Source organism: Mustela nivalis (assembly GCF_964662115.1).
Source record: "Mustela nivalis genome assembly, chromosome: 8".
NCBI classification, from domain to species: domain Eukaryota; kingdom Metazoa; phylum Chordata; class Mammalia; order Carnivora; family Mustelidae; genus Mustela; species Mustela nivalis.
In genome coordinates, this window is record NC_139027.1 from 10,049,551 (window position 1) to 10,075,298 (window position 25,748).

General features: G+C 40.3%; 1 protein-coding gene across 1 annotated transcript in view; it reads right to left on the reverse strand.

Moving 5' to 3' along the window:
• The window catches only part of LOC309871283 (uncharacterized protein), a 566,681-nt gene that overhangs the window by 400,489 nt on the left and 140,444 nt on the right, over positions 1-25,748 (reverse strand). The window contains exon 3 of the mRNA XM_082744159.1: positions 21,704-21,834. Coding sequence (XP_082600285.1) covers positions 21,704-21,834 — 131 coding nt within the window. The remainder of the gene's footprint in view (positions 1-21,703; positions 21,835-25,748) is intronic.

Sequence of the window (25,748 nt, forward strand, 5' to 3'; positions counted from 1 at the left end):
TCCCTATCTGCTGACCTCTGTGGATGGCATCAACATGCTGCTTTGCTCCCTGGCCCCTGGCTGGGAGATATCTGGGGAGACAGAGGAAGGAGGAGTCCGGATGGAGTATGGGTTGACATGGCTTCCTCCTGGTCATGTGACCAGAGTTAGTCTGCCCCTCTGCTGAAGGACTCAGCTTCTGTCCCATGTCCCTCCTGGCTACTGCTTTGGTTTTATAACTGCTCCCTCCCCCCTCCCCTTCAGGCCTGAGGACTCTCCACCCTTGCTGGCCTGGAGTACTGCATAATTCCTTTCTGCTTTCTCTAAAATCTGCCCACCCTTTTATAAACAGTCCTTTTATTTAACTCTCCTCAAATTAGCCAGTTTGTGTGTGGCATCCGTTTGAAGGAGTCAGTCATAGCATGCTGTTTTAATCATTGTCATTTTCAAATATGTTTTAACATCTAGTAGGAAAAATAGTCAAGCTATCCCCCAACCTCAAAACTTCCTTTTCCATGTGCCTGTTCTTCTAGAAAAAAAAAAAAAAAAAAAAAAAAAAAAAAAAAAAAAAAAAAAAGAATCACTCTTAATTTTCAATATAATCCACTGAATTTTAAAACTTAGGATATTATTAAACCTACAATTAACTATTTTATTCCCTCCAACGAAGGACATAAAATGGCTTTCCATTTCATGTCTCCTTCATGACAATATTTTTGGTTACTTCATTTGGCCTTCCATATTTCTTGTTATTCCTGTGATATGTTAAAGGGTCAGTAATATTTTTTCTATTGTAATCTTATTTTTCTCCCTAGTAATTTCTATATAGTCATATCTGGTATCTTTGTGTTTTTAAAATCCAGTCACATTACTAAACTTGCATTCATTTAAATAGGTTGTTAATTCTCCTGGATATCCTAGATAATTAATTTTTTTGTTTACTATATGAGCAATCATATATCTTCTACCAATGATCATTTTACTTCTCTTTTCTTATGTCTGCTGCATATATTATTGAACTGCCTAAAGCTTTTTGAAAAGGTACAAAAATGGCCTTTAAAAAAAGTTTGACTTGTTCCTAAATTTAATAGAAATACCTGCAACTATTCAACATTAGTATTCCATTAATTCTTGATTTTGATATTCTCTGTAACATTTAGGAAGTGTCTTTATAATCCCACTTCACTACAAATGGTTGGATGTTTACTTCTTTCTCTCATTAATCTGGAATGGGTGGGTGATACATTTCATTAAATGACTTCATGGAACTTTTACAGATGATTAAAAATGTTCCTTCTCTAATACATCAATAAGATGTATTAAAACAATACAACTTGTTTTATATAATTTTTTGTCTCAAGAATAAAACTTATACAGTCACACTATACTAATCATTAAATACAATTCTAGATTTCATTTTCTGGACATTATACAAAACCCCCCCTCCCCCATCAATTTTCAGAATTGCAGGGGGAGATTCTGGCTCCCTTTTCTGGGCAGTCATTGTCAGGTTTTAGTGAAATAAATTTGTAACTATTTCTGTCTTTCCCTTGCTTTGGAATAATTTTAATAGCATACGAATTATTCCATAAAAAGATAAAATATGTAAAACTGTCCAAGCCTGGCATCACTTAGAGGCATGAATTTTCCAATTTTTTTTTTCAATTCCATGGTTTATTCAGGTTTTTCACTCTTCTGGAATCACTTTTAGTTATTCACATTTTCACAGGAAATTAGCTTGTATTAAAATGAGATGGTCAAATGTGTTAGCATAGAGCTTTCTATGATTTACTCTTAGTCTAAATTTGTAAAACTGTGTTTTGAATTTACCAATTTTACCTTTCATTTTCTAAATTAAGTCCTTTCTCCTTATCATTGCCTTTTCTCCCCTATAATTTCTTCAATGTTACTGTTCCTGTACTTACTAAAATTCCCCAAATTTCATGCTCCACTAAAGCATTTGGATCTTTGAAACAATTAAATTGTCAATATTATTGACTTCACTATGAGTACAGCTTTGGTTCCATTCTCTATCTTTCCCTTTGTGCTATTTTTACAAGGTTTCTAATATGCACCTATACTTATATCCATTCAAGCATAGGAATTATTTAGACAGTACTTTTTTATAAGATTTATTTATATGAGAGAGAGAGAATAAGCGAGGGGAGCAGGCAGAGAGAGAGAGAACCTATAGCAGACTCCCTGCTGAGCACAGAGCTGGATGAGGGCTCAACAGGGGGCTCGATCTCAAGACCTCAAGATCATGACGCGAGGAGAAACTAAGGGTTGGAGGCTCCGCTGACTGTACCACCCAGACACCCCATTTAGACAGCCCTTTTAAGTAACTTTTTATTAGTATCTCTTTACTTTGTTATGCTGTACTATTAACTCCTAGTGTTACCATGCCCTACTGGGCTAACAGGCAGTAACACCCCCAGTGTTTTCTTGTCAAAGTTTAAGAGCAATGTAGTTATGACTTGCTCGAGTATACCCCGCTGCTATAATATTATTGCCCCTAACCCCTGAGGTCAGCCCTTTAAAAAAGAAGTGAGAGGGAGTGGTTAAGACCCAGTCATGGGCAAGCATATTTGTTCTCCACACTCTGCAAGGGAGACAAAGGCTCAATCCAAGATTGACTTGGGGACCCACATTCTCTGCTCTTCCATTCCTCACACCCACTCTATAAGCACCCACATGCTAAGGCAGATAGGGGTGTGCAGTGCAGTCTGCATTATCCGAGTGTTAGAAAAGACAGTCTCATACACAGTCTTTTGCCCTTCACTCAGACACAAAAGAATGGGCCTTGGGTCTGGAAGAGCCAAGAGATAAAGAGCCCACACTGTCTGTGCCAGGCTTATCACCTTGCCTGGGGCTATCTTTCCTTGTTGCAGGCTCAACCAGTGTTCTTTTGTTCTAGTTAAACATGCGCATCAATGGCCCTGACCACCACCCTGCTTCCAGTAGCCCACACTTTATAGCGTAAGCAGAAAGCTCCTTCCATTGCATTGTGAGAGGGATATATGCAAGCTAGTTGCCATGTATTGCCTTCCTGGGGGGACCTGCTGACCATGGGGGACCAACCCCCATTACCAAAGCTGATCTGGCTCTAGCTCTTTCCCATGTGGGTAAAGCTCGTTCCACTCAGTTTGTGACTGTATTTTGTTTTCCTTGGTCACTTTCAATACAAAGACGCAGGAGGAAGAAATGTGGACTTAAATTCCTAATGGCTGCCACGGTGAGGATCTTTGCTATCCTTCATGTGGTGGGAATTCTCCTCAGGCATTGGGAACTGGTGCCTGGTGTTCCACTCAACACAGAATGGCAGATGACTTAGTTTCCATGTCTTGTCCGTTGTGCTGAGTGGACCCTGCCCATCCCTAAGGAGAGATGCTCCTACCATTCTGTCCAGATCATTAAGCCTTCTACATGTCAACTAGATCAAATTAAATAATGGATAAGAACAATGTCATCTTACCGGTCCAGTGCTATGAAAATGTAGAAAGTAATTCTCTAAAACTGAATTTGTTACATGATAATAAAATAATAATAATATATAGCTTTGTAAAAATTTGGAATATATTTTTCCAAATGCTTTATAATACTTCAAATAAGAACAATTCTGAAAATTGTATACTTTTCTGGGATTTTCCAAAGTATTTGTTTTTATATTATTTCAGGCCACCATTTCAGACCCAGTGTGGTATGTAAGGATTTGCTTCATTTGACAATGATGAAATATTAAGCATCAGATAACAGATAAAATATTAAAGACTGAGAGTGTAAATTCTATGCTTAATTTCACAAAGATAGCAAAAATAGCAAAAGAGGACAAGATTGGCCTCAAACTTTTGTAATCATTCCTTTGAAATAACCCTGGGCCCACCTATACCTCAGATGCAACCTGGGCTGGTAAGATGATACATCCTAGGACCCATCTAGCCCTAGCTCTTTCATATTTTAATTTTCACAGCACTCGCATGCCATCTCCCTGTATCCACAGTGACTTCTTATTTCTGGAAAATTAGCTTTATTGAATTTGCCTATTCTCCCTATCCATCTAGACCAGAGCCTCCTTGGAGAATGGGTTCTGTGAATATATAGAATAATTCGCAGAGCAAAACATGCCCAAAACACAGGTAGATCGATGGAAAGCCTGGTGCCAGGCATAGAGCATTGGAAAGTTTGCAGACCAGTTCCTTTGGCAATGAAGGCCAAAGAAATAGAGAGGACATTTCAGCCAATTCTGAATGAGAAACAATCCTCAACAGAGAATCATGTGAAAGTGCTTTAGAACTATTTGAGAAACACATAGGAGTCAAGATGAAAATGTGAGCTTGAGTGAGGAAGATGTGGACCAACAAAGCTGCAGCTGGCTTGGATGAGAGCCAAATGTGCTTCATCCTCTGTTCCTTCTGCCGACCCCTGCCCAGTGCTACTGACGCAGTTGCACATTCTCTCGGGGCACCTGCGTGGCTCAGTGAGTTAAGCCTCTGCCTTCGGCTCAGGTCATGGTCTCAGGGTTCTGGCATCAGGCCCCATGTGGGGCTCTCTGCTCAGTTGGGAACCTGCTTCCCCCTCTCTCTCTGCCTGCTTCTCTGCCTCCTTGGGATCTCTCTCTCTCTCTGTGTCAAATACATAAATAAAATCTTTGAAAAACAAAACAAAAAATTGCATTTACTCTCTGTCACCTACAGTCTCGGGGCATTGAGGGATTCCCACACCAGGGGCAGGACTTGCATTAATGACTTAATACGTGGAACAGAAGCTGGGGATACATCTGTCCTACGAGCAAAAGAGGGGCTATGGATCTTCAAGGGCCTATTTCCAGCGGGGATCAATCAGGTAGATCTCTTCTCCTCTGGGGATGAGATGGTAAAGTGGAATAAATGATAGGCATCTCCTTGAGCTTCCAAGAGTGGGGGATCTGTTATCATGAGCCAGCTGCATACGCCAGGAGAGAAAGAGGGCCCATGAGCATGATTTCCTAATAACTGCCATTCAGATCATCAGTGACTCCCTTAGTGGTTTCTGGTATGCCCCAGAAAAGGACATGAAGTTTTAGGAGATAGACTTTCAGGGCAGGGGGAGTTGCACTGGGGTATAAGTGGTGATGGGAAAGGAGAGTACAAAATGATGTGTGAAGGCTCCTCACAGGAAGTCTCTATCATGAGCTCTGCACCCCACCCTGACCTGCCTGCTACCCTGTATTTCAGCAACGTGCAACATCCGAAAGGTAAAAAGTCAAATATGAAGGAAAACAAACAAGTTCCAAAATATTTATAGCATGACAAATACACATTATTCATCAAGATTAAAACCAGAGCCAAGATAAATGATCAGCACAACTTCATGTGGAGTTCTAACTTATATTGTCTGCTTCCTTTTAATTCACTTACACTGGATAGACATGGCAAAGGGATGTGAGGAGAAGGTCGGGTCAAGGGCTTCCGAATTTGCATTTTGGTATGTGATATACTCCTTTGAGACTATATTCTTGGATTGAAATATATTCCCTGGAAGTGTAAGGAAGTAGAAAGAGGTACCAGAAGGGGTATCAGGAAATGCGATTTCTAGTTCCACTCATATAACTTACTAGCTGTATGACCTCAGGCAAGATATTTGATTTCCCTCCGTATCTAAGTTATTTCATTGGTAAAGTGATGCACTAGAAGATGTCAAAAATGTCTTTGTGATTTTAATTTTATACAGTACTTTCAAGTCTATCAAAAGTCAATAAAACATAAAAATGGGTATCAGTTGGATATGTAGAGAGAGCTCTGTTGGATTTATGTAATCTCATTTCACCCTCCCAAAAGCCCTGTGGAGTAGGTTTAATTATCCCCATTTTATAGATGAGTAAACTTGAGCTCTGAGGGGTTAAGTTGTTTGCCCAGAGAAGTGGGAAAGCTGAAATTAAAACCCATATCTTACTCCAAAGTCTCACTCTTCATTTTACCATGTACTCTTTTAAAATAGCATTTGCAAATTCAGGCAAACTTTTAAAACCATTCCGTGACCTTGAACTCCTATGATCTCAAGACGTTCTGATTTCAGTTCCATTTTTCAGAGGAGCAAACTGCAGCTCCCAGAAAGTGAGCTGCCCAAGGACATTAAGGTCGTTAGCATCAGAGCTGAAATTTCTCCCCTGTGGGCTGAGCAATGTAGGGCTTTTTTTCTGAGGCAAATCACACTTGGCCACTTCTTCCAGAGCCCCCTGTCCCTCAAAGAAATCCCAGTCACTATGGCGGGCATGCTGCAGCCACTTCTGACACAGGCAGTCAATGCCATTCATTTCCTGGGAGGGAGGTTTCTGAAATAACTCTTTTCTTTGACACAGTCATATCTTCATGAGGCAGTATTTGCTTCCTCTTTGATTAAACCCATTAGCTATTCAGACACAGCTGCCCTTCCAGAAGCAACATGCCTCCAAAGCCACACATTTGGCAGCTAAGTGCTTCGGGACCAAACCAGAGAGATCTAAGCCATCCAGCAAATAGTGGCAAATGTGAGGGAGGCACACAAGATCAGAGTTGGAAGGGCCTTTGAAGTCATAAAAAAGTTTCAGATCCCTCATTTTACAGATGGGGAAACTGAAGCCCGAGATCAAGAAGGGAGAGCCTGAGTCAGGCACCACTGGAGGCAAGGTCAAAAAGACCTTCTCCCTTGAAGTGCAGTGTTTTTCCAGCTGGATGTTGGGGATCTCAATACCACAAGATGAAATTCCATTACAAAGTGGCCTGCAAATGGGAAAGACTGTCCGCACCACTTTCATTTCCACGTAGGGATAGATGCAAGTCTCAAAGCTCTCTCGTGTATCTTGTCTGATTTCGTTTTCACAGCCACACCATGGAGTTGTTTTTTGTTCTGCTGCAGCAACAGATGATGTGGCTTATAACAACACAGATTTCCTTCTCACCTACATACACGCCATGTGACTCTGCACCACAATATTTTCAATCCAAAACTCAGGCTGACAGAGTAGCCCTATTTGTGCTGGTTGTCTTGGATTGAATTGTGTCCCCTCAAAGGATGTTAAAGTCCTAACCCCTCAGTACCTGTGAATGTGACCTTATTTAGAAATGGTGTCTTTGTAACTGATTAAGTGAAATGAGGGTCCTAGTATGGGCCCTAATCCAGCATGACTGGTGCCCTTATAAAAGGGGAAAATTTGGACACAGAGACAGACATGCATACAACGAGAACACCACGTGAAGACAAATCAGATGATACATCTCCAATCCAGGTAATGCTAAAGATTGCCAGCAAACTACTAAATGCTAGAGAAGAGTCAGGGAACAGATTCTTTTCTACAAGTCCAAGAAGAAGTCAGCCCTACTGACACATCGATCTCAAATGTCCACCCTCCAGAATTATGAGACATTGTCCATTAGGGTGACCAGCTGTCCAGTTTGCTCAAGACTGAGGGATTTCCCAGGACATGGGTCTTTCAATGCCAAGACTGGAAATCAGGATGGTTAGTGAACGACTGGGTGGGAGAGTGGCTCAAAAATGGTCCTCTTCCTGGGTGCCTGGGTGGCTCAGTGGGTTAAGCCGCTGCCTTCGGCTCAGGTCATGATCTCAGGGTCCTGGGATCGAGTCCCGCATCGGGCTCTCTGCTCAGCAGGGAGCCTGCTTCCTCCTCTCTCTCTGCCTGCCTCTCTGCCTACTTGTGATCTCTCTCTGTCAAATAAATAAATAAAATCTTAAAAAAAAAAAAAAAAAAGGTCCTCTTCCTAAACGCAGCTTGTTGAGACCAGAGGAGTGCAACCTTGCTCTGGACCTCAGGGTCTTTCCTGTCTAGGATTTCTAAACTCAGGGGACCACCTCTGCAGTGTCCTTGTAACATCAATCACCAATAGAGAAGCTAAGCCCCTCTCTTCTACTTCCCTAACTGAAGCCGCTTTGCACAATAATACCAGACAAAGAGAATGCAGCCAGCTCCAGTTCTGCCCATTGGACTCCATGCCCCATGCCGGTGAACTTGTTCTCTTTATCTGACCAGAGTGCTCTGCCGCAATTACAACGTCTGGATCTCAGCCTCCATTTTAAGATCCTAGTCCCTGGTCCTCAAGGGGTATGCTGCTTAGATTCTTGTAAGACCCTTCTTTTTAGTGGAAATAGTACAAATTTTAGAGCTACCAAGACTGGATTTGAATCACAGCTCTCCCACATAATGGCCACCTGGCTTTAATAATATCACTTAATCTGTAGTGGCTTCAGTCTCTCTTATCTACAATGTTGTAAGGGTTGAAAAAAAAATCACTGGGAGAAAACACAGTGCCTGATATAGTAGTTATGTAATATAGTAGTTATGGTAGTATATAGTATAGTAATACACATGGGCAGCAGTAGGGCCTATAGTGGTTATGTATTGAGTGGTAGGTTTATTTGTCTGTCTTTCAATGATGTATTGTGATAACAAGTTTTCTCTGGTTTTACTCCAGGTCTTATTTATTACCATCATGACCAGGAGCAATGTACTTAAAATTTCTGGGGCTCTGAATATCTTTGAAACGAAAATTATGGATCATAACCCTCACCTTGCAAGGTCACTGTATCTGAGTTTCTATCCAATGGATACTCAATAATGTATGTATTCTATCCAATGGGTACTCAATAATGTATCCAATGGGTACTCAATCATTAAAGCTATGTTATCAAGATGGCATTGGGTTGGAACATAAACTCTTTTATTCCGTCTATTACAACCCTTCCTACCCAAGAAGTTCCCCAAAAAAGAGTAAACAGTGAAAACAGTAAATGGCAAATAAACATATTACTTTGAAGTTCCCATCATCCCAAATGCAGCACCATGGAAAGCTACTTTGGGTAAGTTTTCTTTGCTTCCTCTGAAAACAGAAGCAGAGTATTCTTCTAAGATCTTCCATGAACCTTTTTTAACATAAATTTATTAGAATTATTTAACTTTTTTTATCTTTCCTCTTGCTCTTCATATGCATAGTAATATATCAGTTCAGATTAGTTTGGCTGCATTTAACAAGAAAACCTTATGGAACACTGATTAAACAAGATGGAAATCTATAAAATAAGTAGAGACTCAGGCAATCTGTGATTGCTAAGGCTGCTGGCCATTCTCAGAGATGCTGGGTCTCTCTCTCTCTAGGCTGCCATATTTATCAACATGCCTTTTCATCCTCAAGGACTTTCCATGGTAGCAGATGGCTCCAGCTACTATATCTGGATTTCAAGCAGGAAGAATAAGAAGAGGGTAAGGCCAAAAGCCCTATCCCACTAGCATCAGGCACATCACATCACCCTTCTCTAGCTACAAAGAAATCCAGGAAAGGAAGCCCCTTTTTCTCAAAGTCTAAAATGAAACATTAGGCTGTGTGATTTCTGTATTCTCTGGTTCTTAGTATTTGAGCTAAAAAAAACAACAACAAAAAAAACCTGTATTTCCTGGCTTTCTTTGTAGCCAGAGAAACATATCTTTAGGTGAGCGGGACTTCTGGAAAACTCTTTAAGGGGCCCGACTCAGAGGGAAGACATTTTACTTGGATACACTGCTGCTCTATATAACATGAGGGGGTCTACTGCAGAGAAAGGTGGGACAATAGAGATTAGATAAGTAACTCGTGGATTCATATAAAATACAATTTTGCTATAATAATATATTTTATATTCAGTAACTTTATAAAAGGTGTGCTTATTCCCAAACCCTATCTCTGTTGTTTTTAATATACCATAATAGTTACCTGCTATGACCAAAGTTAGTCACTACATTCGTATTCTTTGGTGTGAAACCTTTGTAGGATCAGTGGAATTCAGATCAGATGAATTCTCCTTATGATCTGACTATGTCAAAAAATATTCAGTTGGTGAAGCACATTCCCTCGGTCATCTACTTTCACACAGATAAAGAGTTGTGTGAGTTTCTAGCTCACATGGCACATGATTGTTCCCGCTTGTTCTAAGTAATTCTCACACAGTGTTCACTTCAATGCATCCGGTAGATGGAAAGCTCAACTCAATCTACCCCTCCCTAAAAATAACACATTCCCAATAGAAACATAATTGCCCAGGACAGTCAGAAGTGGATCTGGTCTGGAGGTTTTATTAAATTGTCTACATTATTTGATATTATTCTATGGATATTTCAAAACATCCCAATTTTAATACTATATATATGAACTTCTTTTCTAAAAAATGATTTATTTTTGAAGTACAAGAATTTGAATATCCTATAAGATAAAGTAGACTGTACTAATAGCCTAATATATTTATAAAACTTCAGACACAGCAGAAAGATAATGCAACACCTGCAAAGAGTGTCACCCAATAACCAGGAGATGGTTCGTGAGGTTGGCTATACAGCTATTTTGCTGCTATTATCCTCTAATTTTAAATCAAAACAACCAAGACCCTAAAAAGCCAAGTGACTTCCCCCAAGACAGCGATTCCCTACCCCCTCTCTTTGTAGAACATCTGAAAATTTTGAGTTCATTCAGTTTGGGGCTTTTTCTGGTTTTGCTGTTGTTATATTATGAATCAGGCACTTTTGACAATCCCTTTTTATGAAAAATGACTCATAGTTTTCAGCAGAAATACAAAGCCCAACCGTGTACAGCACAGTATTCGGAAGGGGAAGTTAAATTTATCCTCCAAAGGAGGAAATGCAGAAAAATGAAAACTGCTCTCCAGCACCCTGCCTCAATGTCTTGGGTGGTCTGTACTCAGTCATGAAGAAAGAAAAAAATAATAAAATAAAAAATAAAGAAGGCAAATAAAGAAAAAGACAGTAAGTATAGAAGACTCTCAAAGGTGAGATATGCTGTAGAGATGAGCTGAAGATGTTCAAGTCATTTACAAAAGAAAATAAGACTCCTTCGTAATGGGATACAGGACACAAATCCAACAGTGACCTATTATGCAGGCTATAATTTGAATTGTGTCTTGAATGCTATCAAGCCGCTTGTCAATGGTTCTGGAAACATTCTTTTCTTTAGATCAATGAACAACAGTGTTTGCTGAGAGTCTACTACATATCCAGTCCCATGCTGGGTGATGGAGACAGGGTGAATGCAGAGAGAGGATCCATGATATGGTTTGAAGGGCTCCTAGGAGCCTCTTCTTTCTCCCCCAAATCCCTTTAGAATGCCTCCTCCAACTTTACTCCCTTCTGAATTCAAATCTACCTTTAGAAATGCAATGATTTAAATCAAGGCTCTGTGCCACCTTGAAGTGCAGACACAGATACTCTATGAACAAAGCCAATCTTGAGTCCTCATCAGTCACTTACCTCTTTGCATAAATGGGTTTATGGAGTGGAGAGAAGAGAGAACGTGGGGCATAGTGCAGATCATTCCTCAAGGACTATTCCAGAAGCTGTAGTGAGGATCCCTGCAGGTATAACCTGCCCCTTCAGTTATGCATCTCTCAGCACTAACCAGCAGTTTCCAGGAGGAAATAATAAATAAAATAATAATTCTGCAGATGGCGAGCAACATAGTATATCTGCAGCCATCCCAAAGGTCCCGCTTTGAAAGCTCCTCCCCAACATTCTCATCATTTGTACCCCAACAGGTGTGACAGTCTGGGGGTTATTTCTCCCAAAGTGCAGAAATACAAAGTCCATTTTTGAGATGACAGTTTTCAATTTTAAAAAGATATTCTTTTCTACTATCTCATTGGAGCCACACAACAATCCTACAGAGAATGTATTATAGATGCCATTTTACAGATGCAGAAACAGGAGCCAAGAAAGGATATCCAGAGAGAGACTGGCAAGCCACCCAGACCGGCTGAAGTTTTTCTAACCTCCATACTATCAAGCTGTCCATTAAAAAAAAAAAAAAAAAAAAAAATCCACCTTACAGTTTTATAATACATTATCAGTTCACGAACTTTTTCACGTATTATCTCACTAAATCCATCTGATTGAGCAGATTTTTTTTCCTTCTACTTCTCTCCAAAGACTTCCTTAGGCTGAACTTGTTTCTTGGGCTTTTGCCATAAGAAAGCATAGGGAAAAGGCAGACACATAGGGTGGAAGTCTATTTCCATAAAACACACATTAAGTCAGATAATCAGATATACTGAAAAAATAATGTGGTTAAAAGGGCAGTGGTTAGGACACTGGGACCCCAGAAGTGAATCCCAGATTCATAGCTTGTCTTGGAAAAGTCAGATTCTCTGAACTCTTTCCGAAGTTGTAGCATAGCACTCAGAAGAACGGATAGCTGTGAAAGTGTTCTGTAAATCATTCTGCACATGTCAGAGCTTGTCAACATCAAAAACAGTGTCCACTGCAGGGAGGGCTTGGAAGGCTTGGGTTTATTAATCTCCACAAGATGTAGCATAAAATGGTCCAGTAAATTTTTTGAACAAATGATCAAATGCACAAATAACCTGTGTAACAATGGGGAGGCAAGGCCTGAAAAGGTGACGGAGAGAAACAGTTTTTGTCAGGTAGTTGCAGAGAGGCTGGTTATATGACATGCAAGATGGTTCCTTCATCTTGTCTAAAAGCCCTCAGCAACTTTGATGCAAATTCTCTCATCTGCTATACATCCCTGTGAGGTCACCCATGGGCTCCACATTGCTCCCTTTCATCCACGGAAGACTTCCAGGTCACTCTCTGATTCTCCACCTCTATTCGTATATTCATTCATGGTCATTTCAAAATCTGGGGAGATGATCAAATCAATACACGAGTCTCTCAATTTCGTGCCTCCAAAACACATTCAACTTCATTTATCATTTGTCATATTAAGCAATACACAGGTCTCTCCATTTCTTTTTTTTTTTTTTTAAGATTTTTTATTTATTTATTTGACAGAGAGAAATCACAAGCAGACGGAGAGGCAGGCAGAGAGAGAGAGAGGGAAGCAGGCTCTCTGCTGAACAGGGAGCCCGATGTGGGACTCAATCCCAGGACTCTGAGATCATGACCCGAGCCGAAGGCAGCGGCTTAACCCACTGAGCCACTCAGGTGCCCAGGTCTCTCCATTTCTTACCTCAAAACTCATTGGACTTCATTTATCACTCACTCTCACTGCTACACCCTTAGACCTTGCCGTTGTTGATAACATAACTTCTTCCATTCTTCCAACATTTCTATTTTACCCATCCCTATCTTTGTCCACATATCTCCTTCCAACACACACACACACACACACACACACACTAGTAGCCTGACTCCAAAAGCCCCATGGCACTAGCAGTTGACCTTTATACCTTCTCACATCCTCACATGGTCATGTCTTCACTTCCGGCTTTAATTTTTTTTTTTTTTTAATTTATTTTTTATTTTCAGCATAACAGTATTCATTATTTTTCACCACACCCAGTGCTCCATGCAATTCGTGCCCTTTATAATACCCACCACCTAGTACTCCAAACTCCCACCCCCCACCCCTTCAAAATCCTCAGATTGTTTTTCAGAGTCCATAGTCTCTCATGGTTCACCTCCCCTTCCAATTTCCCCCAACTCCCTTCTCCTCTCTAACTCCCCATGTCCTCCATGCTATTTGTTATGCTCCAGAATTAAGTGAAACCATATGATAATTGACTCTCTCTGCTTGACTTATTTCACTCAGCATAATAATCTCTTCCAGTCCCGTCCATGCTGCTACAAAAGTTGGGTATTTGTCCTTTCTTTTTTTTTTTTTTTTTTTTTTTTTTTTTATAAACATATATTTTTATCCCCAGGGGTACAGGTCTGTGAATCACCAGGTTTACACACTTCACAGCACTCACCAAAGCACATACCCTCCCCAATGTCCATAATCCCACCCCCTTCTCCCAAACCCCCTCCCCCCAGCAACCCTCAGTTTGTTTTGTGAGATTAAGAGTCACTTATGGTTTGTCTCCCTCCCAATCCCATCTTGTTTCATTTATTCTTCTCCTACCCACTTAAGCCTCCATGTTGCATCACCACTTCCTCATATCAGGGAGATCATATGATAGTTGTCTTTCTCTGCTTGACTTATTTCGCTAAGCATGATACGCTCTAGTTCCATCCATGTTGTCGCAAATGGCAAGATTTCATTTCTTTTGATGGCTGCATAGTATTCCATTGTGTATATATACCACATCTTCTTGATCCATTCATCTGTGGATGGACATCTAGGTTCTTTCCATAGTTTGGCTATTGTGGACATTGCTGCTATAAACATTCGGGTGCATGTGCCCCTTTGGACCACTACATTTGTATCTTTAGGGTAAATACCCAATAGTGCAATTGCTGGGTCATAGGGCAGTTCTATTTTCAACATTCTGAGGAACCTCCATGCTGTTTTCCAGAGTGGCTGCACCAGCTTGCATTCCCACCAACAGTGTAGGAGGGTTCCCCTTTCTCCACATCCTCGCCAGCATCTGTCATTTCCTGACTTGTTGATTTTAGCCATTCTGACTGGTGTGAGGTGATATCTCATTGTGGTTTTGATTTGTATTTCCCTGATGCCGAGTGATATGGAGCACTTTTTCATGTGTCTGTTGGCCATCTGGATGTCTTCTTTGCAGAAATGTCTGTTCATGTCCTCTGCCCATTTCTTGATTGGATTATTTGTTCTTTGGGTGTTGAGTTTGCTAAGTTCTTTATAGATTCTGGACACTAGTCCTTTATCTGATATGTCGTTTGCAAATATCTTCTCCCATTCTGTCAGTTGTCTTTTGATTTTGTTAACTGTTTCCTTTGCTGTGCAAAAGCTTTTGATCTTGATGAAATCCCAATAGTTCATTTTTTCCCTTGCTTCCCTTGCCTTTTGTGTTGTTCCTAGGAAGATGTTGCTGCGGCAGAGGTCGAAGAGGTTGCTGCCTGTGTTCTCCTCAAGGATTTTGATGGATTCCTTTCGCACATTGAGGTCCTTCATCCATTTTGAGTCTATCACTTCCGGCTTTAATTTATGGTCTATCGTTGTAGTTCTCTTGTATAAAGCCTGACCTCTCTTTGACTTCCTTCTCTAACCTGGCAGCATAAAAACTCTGATTAAACCTAACCCTCCTTTATACTCACATTCAAACAGCTAAACAAAACTGGATGAGAGAAAAAAGCATACATTCATACTGATCAATATCAATCTAAGTTCATTATCACAAACATCAATTAGGCCTTCCAGGCTGCCCCCTAATACACATATGTTTCCATTTGCTCTCTTATTCTTCAGGGTCACTGTTGCATACCTTATCTTTCTTCCTCAGACCTCAAAACATTTTATTCTTTCCTCCCTCTCAGCTGCTGATATTTACTTCTTATTTCACTAACAAACTAGAACCATCTCATGAAGTGTCTACATTCTCCTACCACCGAATCTATAAGCCTAGTCAATATCCATACCTAAGTATGATTTCACAGAATTTTAACAATGGTACAGCTTGAGCGTTGATGCATCTGCATAGACAACAGCTGTGAACAACCTGAATTGTCCCAACAGGGCGCAGTGCTGACATCTCAGCCCAGTCTCAGCCACATGCACTCCCTTCCCTCCTGCGATAGCGGACGTGCTATCTAGCTCCTACCCTTGGGCCATCCCTTCTCTCCAGCACTTAATCACATCCCTTCTCATCAACTGAAGGATATTCCTTCTGTGATTCCCAATTTTTCTTCTACACCATCATATTTTTCTGTCTTTGCTGGCTTATCCTCATATACATATAAGCATCCTGGAAGATCTCCTATCATAAAAGAATCTTTGATTCCATCTATATCCTTATTTTTCTGCTCCCCTTTGCCTGTTCTGTCTCTAATCTCCCTCGAAACCATTCCTATTAGGCTTTCATATCCAGCTCATTCATTGACTTTCTAGACAAAATATGTTCCCGGTCCATGTCTTCCCAATTGTCCCACTGGTTGCTGATTCTTCCTTATCATACTGCTCTCCAGCGGCTGGGTGCTCCAGAGCTTATCTCTCTTGATCTTCTATTTTCAATCTATTCACATTTCTTAGGTGACCTCATCCAGAATCATGGCTTTAAATCATTTTTCCAATATGCTGGCAACTCCAATCTTGTATCTTCAACCAGCTTTCTCCTCTGAACTCAGGATTCATATATCAAATTTCTGTCCCCAGTGTTTATATAATTGTCATCCTAAAACCATTTTGTTAAGCAAAAGAATCATTTAATTTCCCCTCCAAACCTGCTGATTCCCTAGTATTTCCCAGTTACGGTCAACAGTCTCTTCATTTGCCCACTGCTCAGTCTAACAGCTTTGTTTTTGTTTTTGTTTTTGTTTTCCTCTCATTCTCCATATGTAATCCAACAACAAATCCCAATGGGAACTACCTTTAAAACACAGCCCAATCCACTACTCCTCATTCCTCCATAACTCTATATAACTATATTCCTAGTCCAAGGCACAATCATCTTCTACCTAGAATCCTCCAATAGACCCATAATTGGTTTTCCCTTCCTCCCAACATTCAATGACTTAGCAGGCAGGATTTTTTAAATATTGTTTTTAAAGCATAAATCTGATTGGGCTTCTCTTCTGCTCAAAACGCTCCATGTTTTCCTATCACACATGGTATAAAACCTGAAGCCCTTACATTCATGTTATGGCCACTGGCTACCACTCTTGGCTCTAGGACAAGTACAGGCCCTGCCTTCAAAGAGCATGTAGTCAGCTGCTGCTTATTCTGATTGTACAGTATTTTAGAAGCCTTCCCAACCTCCAGTCTATGGGAAATGCTAGCTATTTCTTTCTCTCCCGGACTGGGGTGCAAATATAATGACACCACTTGTATTTTTCTCACTAGCCACTCAGGTCTCTTCCTTCAGGAAAAACCATTGCCTTCCACTAGAGATTTTCGCAACCTTACCTGCCCTCTTTACCTGCCCAAGAGCTCTAGAGTTTACTCAACATTAAGGGAGAAGCAACTTCTTCCCTGTCACCGGGCCCTGGCATTTGTGTGCACTTGGCTTTGTTTCATCCCCAAGGACTAGCTCTCCTTACCACCAAGGGAGAAGTTATTAAGCTTCTTAAAAATGAACAAACAAAAATCACATTTGTCTCATCCTTCTCCCAATGCAAGGTTTAGTTACTAATTATAATGAAGAGTATCACTTTGTGGGGCAAAAATAAAATCAGTTTCTCTAGATAACATTCAATTGTTACATATGTCACAGATATTCCATATATTTGTTTACAAGATTGTCTTTCCTGTTAGACTGCAAGATCTAAGATTTAGATTTAGAACATAATTCATGGTAAGATTTAGAACATCACTCACAGTAAGATTCAGAATGTACGTAGTAAGTATTAGCATCAACACAACTGAGTGGTCATCTTTTACAAATAGATCAATAACTAACTTTATCTAAACAAGTTACAATAGAAACTGATGGTCATAGTTCTTTTTTTTTTTTTTTTTTTTTTTTTTAGGAAGTATAACTGGTTGACTTGCCTCCTACCTCACCTTTAAACTATATTTAATAAAATTCATCTTCCTCTGATTATTAGAAAGAAACTGAGCAGATCCCAAGCCTTTTCTAGCTTTCTCAGAGATGATAGATTCTCTCACTTTAAATCAAAGCCCAGCTTCATTCAGAAATTAGACTGCATCTAGTTCAAGACACTAGTCAAAAATTGGATTTTGCTTCCTCCTCCTCCAGGCTAAGACCTATGGTAGCCTCTCTCGAAGGAAGAAAGAGTAACAGGGCCCGTGTTTTTCCCATGCATCCCACCCCATTCCCTACTAGCTCACTGCTCCTTCCAACTTGCCAGAGTGCAAGCTGGTAGTGGGAGAAGAAATGGGTAATAAAAATTTCTTACATGACAAGTGGCTTCCTCCTTTCTGGTCTGGCTGAGGCTCCAAGATTAATCTTCCTCTTTTAATGGGAAATCTCATGGTGGAGAACCCTCACCAAACCATTCTTTGACCTGGACATGCAACTTCATGCTCAGCTTCCCAGACCCTGGCTTTCTAGGGTAGTTCATTTGACAGAAACCAAAATGACATATGATAGCTCTCTCTCTAATATCACCATGTCTGATTCATAGGAAACATTCACACATCTATTGCTTTGACTCTGTGGAGTACAAGACAGCTTCCATTATCTTACTGCCCAGGGCCCTTGTTTTCCAGTCTCTCAACTTCAGGGAGTTCTTTCAAACTCTATCAAGTTGTCCCATGCATGTACCATCACACACACACACACACACACACAGCTGGTTGTCTCCCATTGGTATGGAGACAGTGGAGACTCATAGCATGGCAACTTGTCTTTCTCAAGAAAATGTCATGTAATTCACTCTGTCATCACAATAATCCCCTCTTTCTTTGGGAATGTCAAATAATTTATGATTGTATATCACATACAGACTTTAGCTTGCCAGGTGCTAGAATGTGTGTCTGCCACATGACTTGGGATCAGACTGATGCTCTCAAAGCTTGTTTGTGAAGTTTCTTAGGGCATGTCTAGAATGGCCTATAGTCTAAGTAACTAAGGCTGTATTAAGTACTAAGGTTATGCCCTTCTGAGGACTTTATCCACTTCTCTGTGATTTATGAGGTATCTTCCCCTCCTCAGCTGCTGGGAATCGGAATTATTTCCAGCCCTCCATGAGCCCTAAGGGTGGTTTGGCCTTGTGGAGTTTGATCACATGCATGTATACATCAATACTCTGACTGAAATTTGAGGGGATAACCCCACAGACTTTTGTAGCCCCTTTCTCTCTAGTAACTGTGCCTCCCAAATTCCAGTTGGCTGGGCATTCCGTCTCTGCCAAATCAGGGAAACTGAGGGCTCTGCTTGGGCTCTTCTTCCATAGGCTAGGATTTGGAAGCTGCCTCCAGGTAGAAAATGGGGTAATCATGGGGCTCACTTGACTTATTTCCCTCTTCTCAGAGATCACACCATCCTGCACAGCCTGTTATCCAGTGTCCTGAAGCAATTTTTTATACATTTTACCAGTTTTTCTGTTGTTTATGGTGAAAGAGCAATTCCCAGTGTTCACTCCTTCATGGGTCAGAGTGGGAGCCATTCTGACTCTCTTTCGTGTGTCTCATTTCACTGATCCATTCAAGACTCCAAGATCCAGTTCTCATCCCTCTTCTATAAACCTGGCATATGGTGATTTGGTTTTGACATTTTGGATTTTATTTTATCTTCCTGTCTCTGGGGGAATTTTAATTTCAAAGACTTATGTATGGACCAAATGGAGGAATATGTGGCATAGCCCTTTGGAAAGAGTAATGCTTTAACCTGAGGAAGGCAGGGAGGAAATGCAACCGTGTCTATGCCCCCCTCCAAATATCAGTAACTCTATGGTGATTAATATTCATTATTTAATGTAGACCATGTAACTATCTCCTTAGAAACTCATAATATTATCACCCCTTTTTGCTTTATTATTCTTGAGGCAGCCATTGAGGGTATGAAAAGTGAAGAAACTTCTTCTTTTCACAGAGGTACTAAGGAATAGAGCGGGAATGTGAACACTGTATCATGCTGCCTGGTTTTAAAACTTATCTATCTCGGATATAAAATGCTCCTTTCCTTTGCCTTCAAAAGCTGCCTTTTTTAGTCTTTCATGGGCCCAGTGGCATGTCTGCCATTTGATATGTGTATCTGTAAGAATGCTTATAAATACACTGCAGTGTATTCTGCGTTTCACCTTTAACATGGCTGTTGTCAGAATTTTGTCTTCACCCCCGAGAAATCCTAGTTTACAAATTGTAGCTGTGCCAACCCACAATCCTTAGGAGGTTCCCTTGGAACATCTTCCATAGAAATCAGATCACTGCTTATCTTAAGTTTCAAGACCTCAGCAAACTTTTTCTTTTCACAAAGACGATCAAACCCTATGGCCTACCTTCTCCCAGCTTGTCAAACTCAGACACAGCATTTGCAAATCCTTTCTGTGGCAGGATAGCAGGGTTAGTGAGACAAGTTGGATGCCAGAAAAAATGAGGACTGGACAAACTCCTAATAAATGTAAAGTGAAATCCAGGTTTGACTGCTGACTCTGCTGTCAAGTATGTGAAGAGATGTCATAGGGAAGACAAATGGTTATTCTGTAGGAATTCAGAAAGTAGCAAAAGGACCTCTGGTAGAATTGAAGGGAGGTACATTTCAATTAGATAAGAGGAACATTTTAGGAAGTAGAAGGAGACCAGAATGAGCTCTCTGAGGACGCCTTAGGTTCTTTCTCACTGGAGAAAGAATGGGAAGGGAACGTGTGGTCAAGGACCACATCGTAGGGATGTGAATACAAGAAGTCCTCCACTTGCGACCAAAGAAACCCCAAGAGCCTATGAATCCCTTAAAATTATGTGTAGGAACACAAAAGTTCTTCAGGGGAGGGACTTTATAGCTCTCCTTAGATAGTCAAAAATCTCCAGACAATAAATCTAAGAAACACAAGGATATCATATTATACTTTAATTCTCAGAGAAGATTCCTATTTTGGGAAGGAGATTAGATTGTTTGATCTTAAATAAATCTTGAAGAGTTTTAAGCTATAGCTCAGATCTACAGCTCAACATTAATAAAAAGAAAAATTCAAACTATGTCTTGGCCACGTCTTGGACCCACTTGCCAATAATCAAGATGATTTCTCCTAAATAGAAAAACAAAATTAAGGTCTGCTTCTGGCCATTGTCCAAAACATGCCATCACTCAAGAATTTGATTTTGAAAAGTCACTTAGAGGAATAATACCCTAGAATTGAATGAACTGACTACAAAAGAGTCCAAACTAGTATCTCCCTTTTGAAAATGTAGGGACTTGAAAAGCATCAAAGTATTTAAGAAATACAAGCAACAGATTTTAAAATACCAGAGAATGAAAAGACCGATTCCAAGTGAAAATCTCAAACTGTTTCCTGCGTCAGAGCACCCCAGAGCACTTGCCACGCTGCATCTTCACAGTGGTCCTGAAGCCCATCACGCACCTCTTCTCACCTCTCTGTTTCCTGCTTTGCCCAGAAACAAGTTTCCTCTAGCATTTTGATGGGTCTTGCTGTGTACACATGGGAGTCCTGACTACCAAATCAGAACCTTTAAGCCCATTTACAGAATTTGCATGACAAAAATGGACATAGATTTCCAGAGCTCTCAGCTTCTGAAGCATATGATTTAAAAATATGCCTTGTACATTTCAATTCCTCATTTAAAAAAAAAAAAAAACTGCATTTACATAAAAAAAACTTTCACTTCTATTCACCCAGGAGGATGACTCACTTCCCTAGGCTCCTAAGACTTTTTTTAAACTTTTGAATCTCAATCATAAAGAGACTGCTCTACCACAAGCTGTTTTAAGTACCTTATTTTTTTGTCTAAAATATAGAGGAATTTTACAGGAAAAATCAATATAAAAAGGGAAATGTTGAATAATAATCATAACAAAAAAGTACTGTTTCATCCAGTTCTTCCTTTAGTAAGTTATATGCACAAATTTTTAAACTAAACTCTCTGTGAGATCTGGCCATCAAGATCTCAGAATCAAGATGTGGATACTTCCTGGCCACAACTAGGACAAAAATAGGTGGAACTGAATAGAAGTAAAGAAAAATAAGTTGAGAAAGTAAAAGAAATTTCCCTCAGGTAGTCAACAACTTAACTCTAATGACTGGAAACAATATTTTTATGAGATTAAGATAGACAATCACCCAATAATATTTAAGTTGACGCTTCAGTCATAGAAAAGACACTTTAAAAATTTAATGGACTTTGGCATATGGTGACAAAGAGAAAACGTGTATGTGGTGTATAAGGCAGAGGCAACTTAGAGAAAATAAATCCCAGAAATCAGAACTCACGTGTGGGAGCAACAGAAAACGTGGCCCAGGAGTTGCACTGTGAGGGCACTTGGACTTCCAGCTACAAACTTGTGTTTCATGTTGGAGGCAATCTGGAACCCCTGAACGTCATGGTTCCTTTCCTGGAGACGCTGTAACAGATCACCACAGAGTTAGTGGCTCAACCAACACTTTCTGATTGATTATCTCACAGTTCAGCACATCAGAAGTCTCATGAAATCAGAGCATGGGTAGGGCTGTGTTAGGCTCAGAACAGAAGATGTTTACTTGCTTTCTCCAGTGTTTAAAGATTTCCTGACTGTTCCTCTCTCCCATCTTCAAGGTGAGCAATCATAGAATTCCCACCTCTGCTTCCCTCCGTGCACCTCTTCATGACTGAATTGCCTGCCTCCTTCTTTCCCTTATGGATAGGATTATATCAGGTCCAACCACAGAATCCAAGATAACATCCCCACCTCAAAATCCTTAGTTTAATCCCATTCACAAAATCTCTTTTGCTATGTAAGGTAACATTCTCAGGTTCCAAGAATCAGGATCTTGAGGGAGCCATTCTTTTGCCTACCACACCCAATTACAGTCAATGAAATGGAGCAAAAATAAATAGAAATAAATTAAATATATAGAAAGCATTTGTTTCATACATATTATGTACAAGGCATTATTCTAAACACCTCATACATATGGGTTCATTTAACCCTCAGCACCATTTCAAGGTATCTGAGACACAAAGAATTTAAATCGGTTGGCCAAGGTCACAGTTGGGAAAGAGTAGGACAGAGATACAAACCCAGGCCATATGGTACCATAATTGCAGTACCACAAACCACAGTTGTAACTACCCCATAATGTCCTCTCTGAAATAATGTGAAAGTCAGAGGAAGAATCTTTGCTCTTACTCAATCTTATTTCTTTTCCCTTTATATACTTAAGCCTCTGCCTTCATTAGCAGTGAGAAATCATTCCAACAGAATGTAGAGTGACAACAGCCCAGACTAAGCAGCCTTTCAGGGTTGTTTGCTCACAGTAGGGTCCTCAGCAAACCATAAAGCTACTACAGAACAAGAAGATAATGCCTGTCTCACAGCCAAGAAGGATCTGAAGCTTTGGTCTAAAAACTATTTAAACACTCTAGTTACACTATAGCTTCCAGGATCTATTTGAAGAGGAAAGGTTCTTAATTGCTCTCCCCAAAATGAAGAATAGAAGAAGGGATTTGATGGGATCCTCTGAAAACCTGATTTCCTTACATTTAGGGATGCTTTTGATACAAATGGACTTCCTACAGTTGCTAATGTTTGTTAAATACTGTGGATTCTGGAAGAAAATGAAAAGGCAGAGAAAGTAGCCCAGAAGAAAATTCACAATGAGCTGCTGATAAGATACACAGGGTATTTCTGAGAGAATCTTTAGAGTTGGTGGAATTAAATTACTGTTCTGGGTATCTATTTTTTAAGGAAAATGTGTATTTGCCTAATCCAATTTCAGCATAATTCATATCCCTGTAACACTCTGAGAACACTGGCATATGGTTACATGAGATATAAATTGGAAGTATGATTAAAAATCACTGGCGTTTCGATTTCAATTATATTTCACAAAATAGACTCTAGGGAAAAATTGCACAAGCCAGACCACAACCCACTGCAATAAGAGTGTGGAGAAAAATCTAAACACACACACACACACACACACACACACACGCACGCACACACACACACCTAAGCACAGACACATGCACATACCAGTCTGCAGATCTGACCAGGCACCAAATTCCCCAGCTGAAATCACAACACTGCTGGCTTCCTCTAGGTAGCCAGCACTGGCCTGGTTTGACTAGATGTCTCAATGATGGCTGAGCCAAAGAGCAGTCCAGTCTTCTAGAAATTCAGAATCAGCACCAGGATCAAATCACGAGGATCACTGTTTGACCTTGGGCAATCTAATGAATTTTTTTTAAATGACCTTGAAGAATAATTTTGAAGATCAAGTGAGAAAATGCTATAAATCTGTTGACACACATTAGGTGCAAAATACAATGTACTTAAGTCAGGAGAAGTTTTCACAGAACTTAGATCGGACACCTGTTTTATTCATCTTTGTATCTGTAGAGCCTGACAGGATTTCTGGCACAGAATGAATGCTCAACATATTTATGGAATTGAAAATAAGGGTTCAGGCTTTCCATTTTTCTACTCCTAACCCCTCTTATCTCTTCAAAGGGGTATTGCTCCCAAGTGATATAAAAGGGGAGAGGTGAAAAGGAATCACTTTCATTAAAGTAAGATTTTAAGAGCAAAAATAAATTCTTCCCTCCTTAATCTTGACAGATGGGAATTTCAAGTTCCTCGTTTTGTTTTAAGGAGCTAATAAGGAGTTCATAAATCTCAATTACTTCTGCAGAGTTAAAAGCAGCCGCAGGTCTGCTAAGCATGATTCCAATCTCTGATCAGCCCTAGCACCTTTATTAAAACACTGAGGGAGGTGAAGGACCAAGTCATATTTCAACCTTGAGCTGACATTACAGCAATGAAATCTCCTTCTCAATCTGGTCAGAGTGAAGGAGGAACACAGATCAGGCCAGGTCCATGATGCCATGTCACACATGAAATTCTACTTTGCCGGCAGTTTAAGAAATTGCCTCACCTGGGTTCCTGGAACTGGCCAATCTCCACGCCTCATCAATGAAGAGATCAGTTAACAAATATTTATCCTTTAACAAAGCTCATTGTCTTTTCTTTCACAACCATCTACTCTCTTATAAATACACAGATAGGGAACCCTCTTCTCTCCATCTCTCCTTGTATTGGTTTGCTGGCGTGGTCACAACCAAATACCACAGACCAGGGGGCTTAAATATTTAAACAACAGAAATTTATTTTCTCACCATTCTGGAGGCTAGAATTCTGAGATCAAGATGTTGGCAGGGGTGGTTTCTTTTGAGGCCTCTCACCTTGGTTTGCAGCTGGATGCTTTCTCCCTGTGCCCTCACATGGCTGTCCCTCTGGCTGTGTCCTCATTTCCCCACATGGCTGTCCCTCTGGCTGTGTCCTCATTTCCCCTTCTTAAAGGGACACCAGTCAGATTAGATTAGGATCTGCCATAATGCCCCCATGTAAACTTGATTACCTCCTTAAAGACTCCATCTCCAAATACAGTCACATTCTGAGATAGTGGGGATTAGAACTTCAACATATGAATCTGGGGCAGATACAGGTCAGCCCATAACATTGCGTAAGACTCAATCAGCCCCTAGTCTGGCTGATTCTACTTTCCCAGTGACTCTGAAGTCTGTCCATCCTCTAAACTGGACTGCCCTACACCTGCCTTTCCAGACTCACTTCATATTTTATTAATCACTTCTTCTCCCATACACGAGGCTATAGCTAAGGCATTTTTTTTCACCTGAGTACTTTCCCCCCAAAAATCTCTCTTACATAATGTTACCCATATGTCAAGCTCCAATCCAAAAAACAGATTCTTCTCTAGTTTTAACCAGTGTCAAACTTTCTAGTCTCTGCACTCCTTCATCACTCAGTTTCCACTGCACTAGCACTTTGCATCCAAGAGGCAGTGTGGTACAGCGGAAAGAGCAGGCACTCTGGGGTCAGGTAGTCAGAGCTTAAAAGTTCATCTCTGCCACCACTAGCTGTGCAAGTTTGGGCAAATCACTAAATCTCTCAAACAGTCTCCTTATCCATGAAAATGGTATGACAATGCTTACCTCCCAGGATTATTGTGAGGATGAAAATAAAGTAAATATATTAAATGTACTAACATGTCTGAGCAGAGCAGGCACTCAAAAATAAAAAACCACATTGTTGTTGTTGTTGTTGCTACTAGCATTTTTTTTTCCATTTTTTATTTTTATTTTCTACCCACCATTTGCTCTCTGAGCACAAGGACTGTAACTTAATCACCTCCCCACCTACAGCATGCTAAAAGCCCAGTGACTTTCCTATTTTAGTGGTCCACAAATGTTCATTAAATTCACGTTAAGCTCCTTTTCTGAGACCCCCTACTATCCATGCTACATTGCCTGGCACTA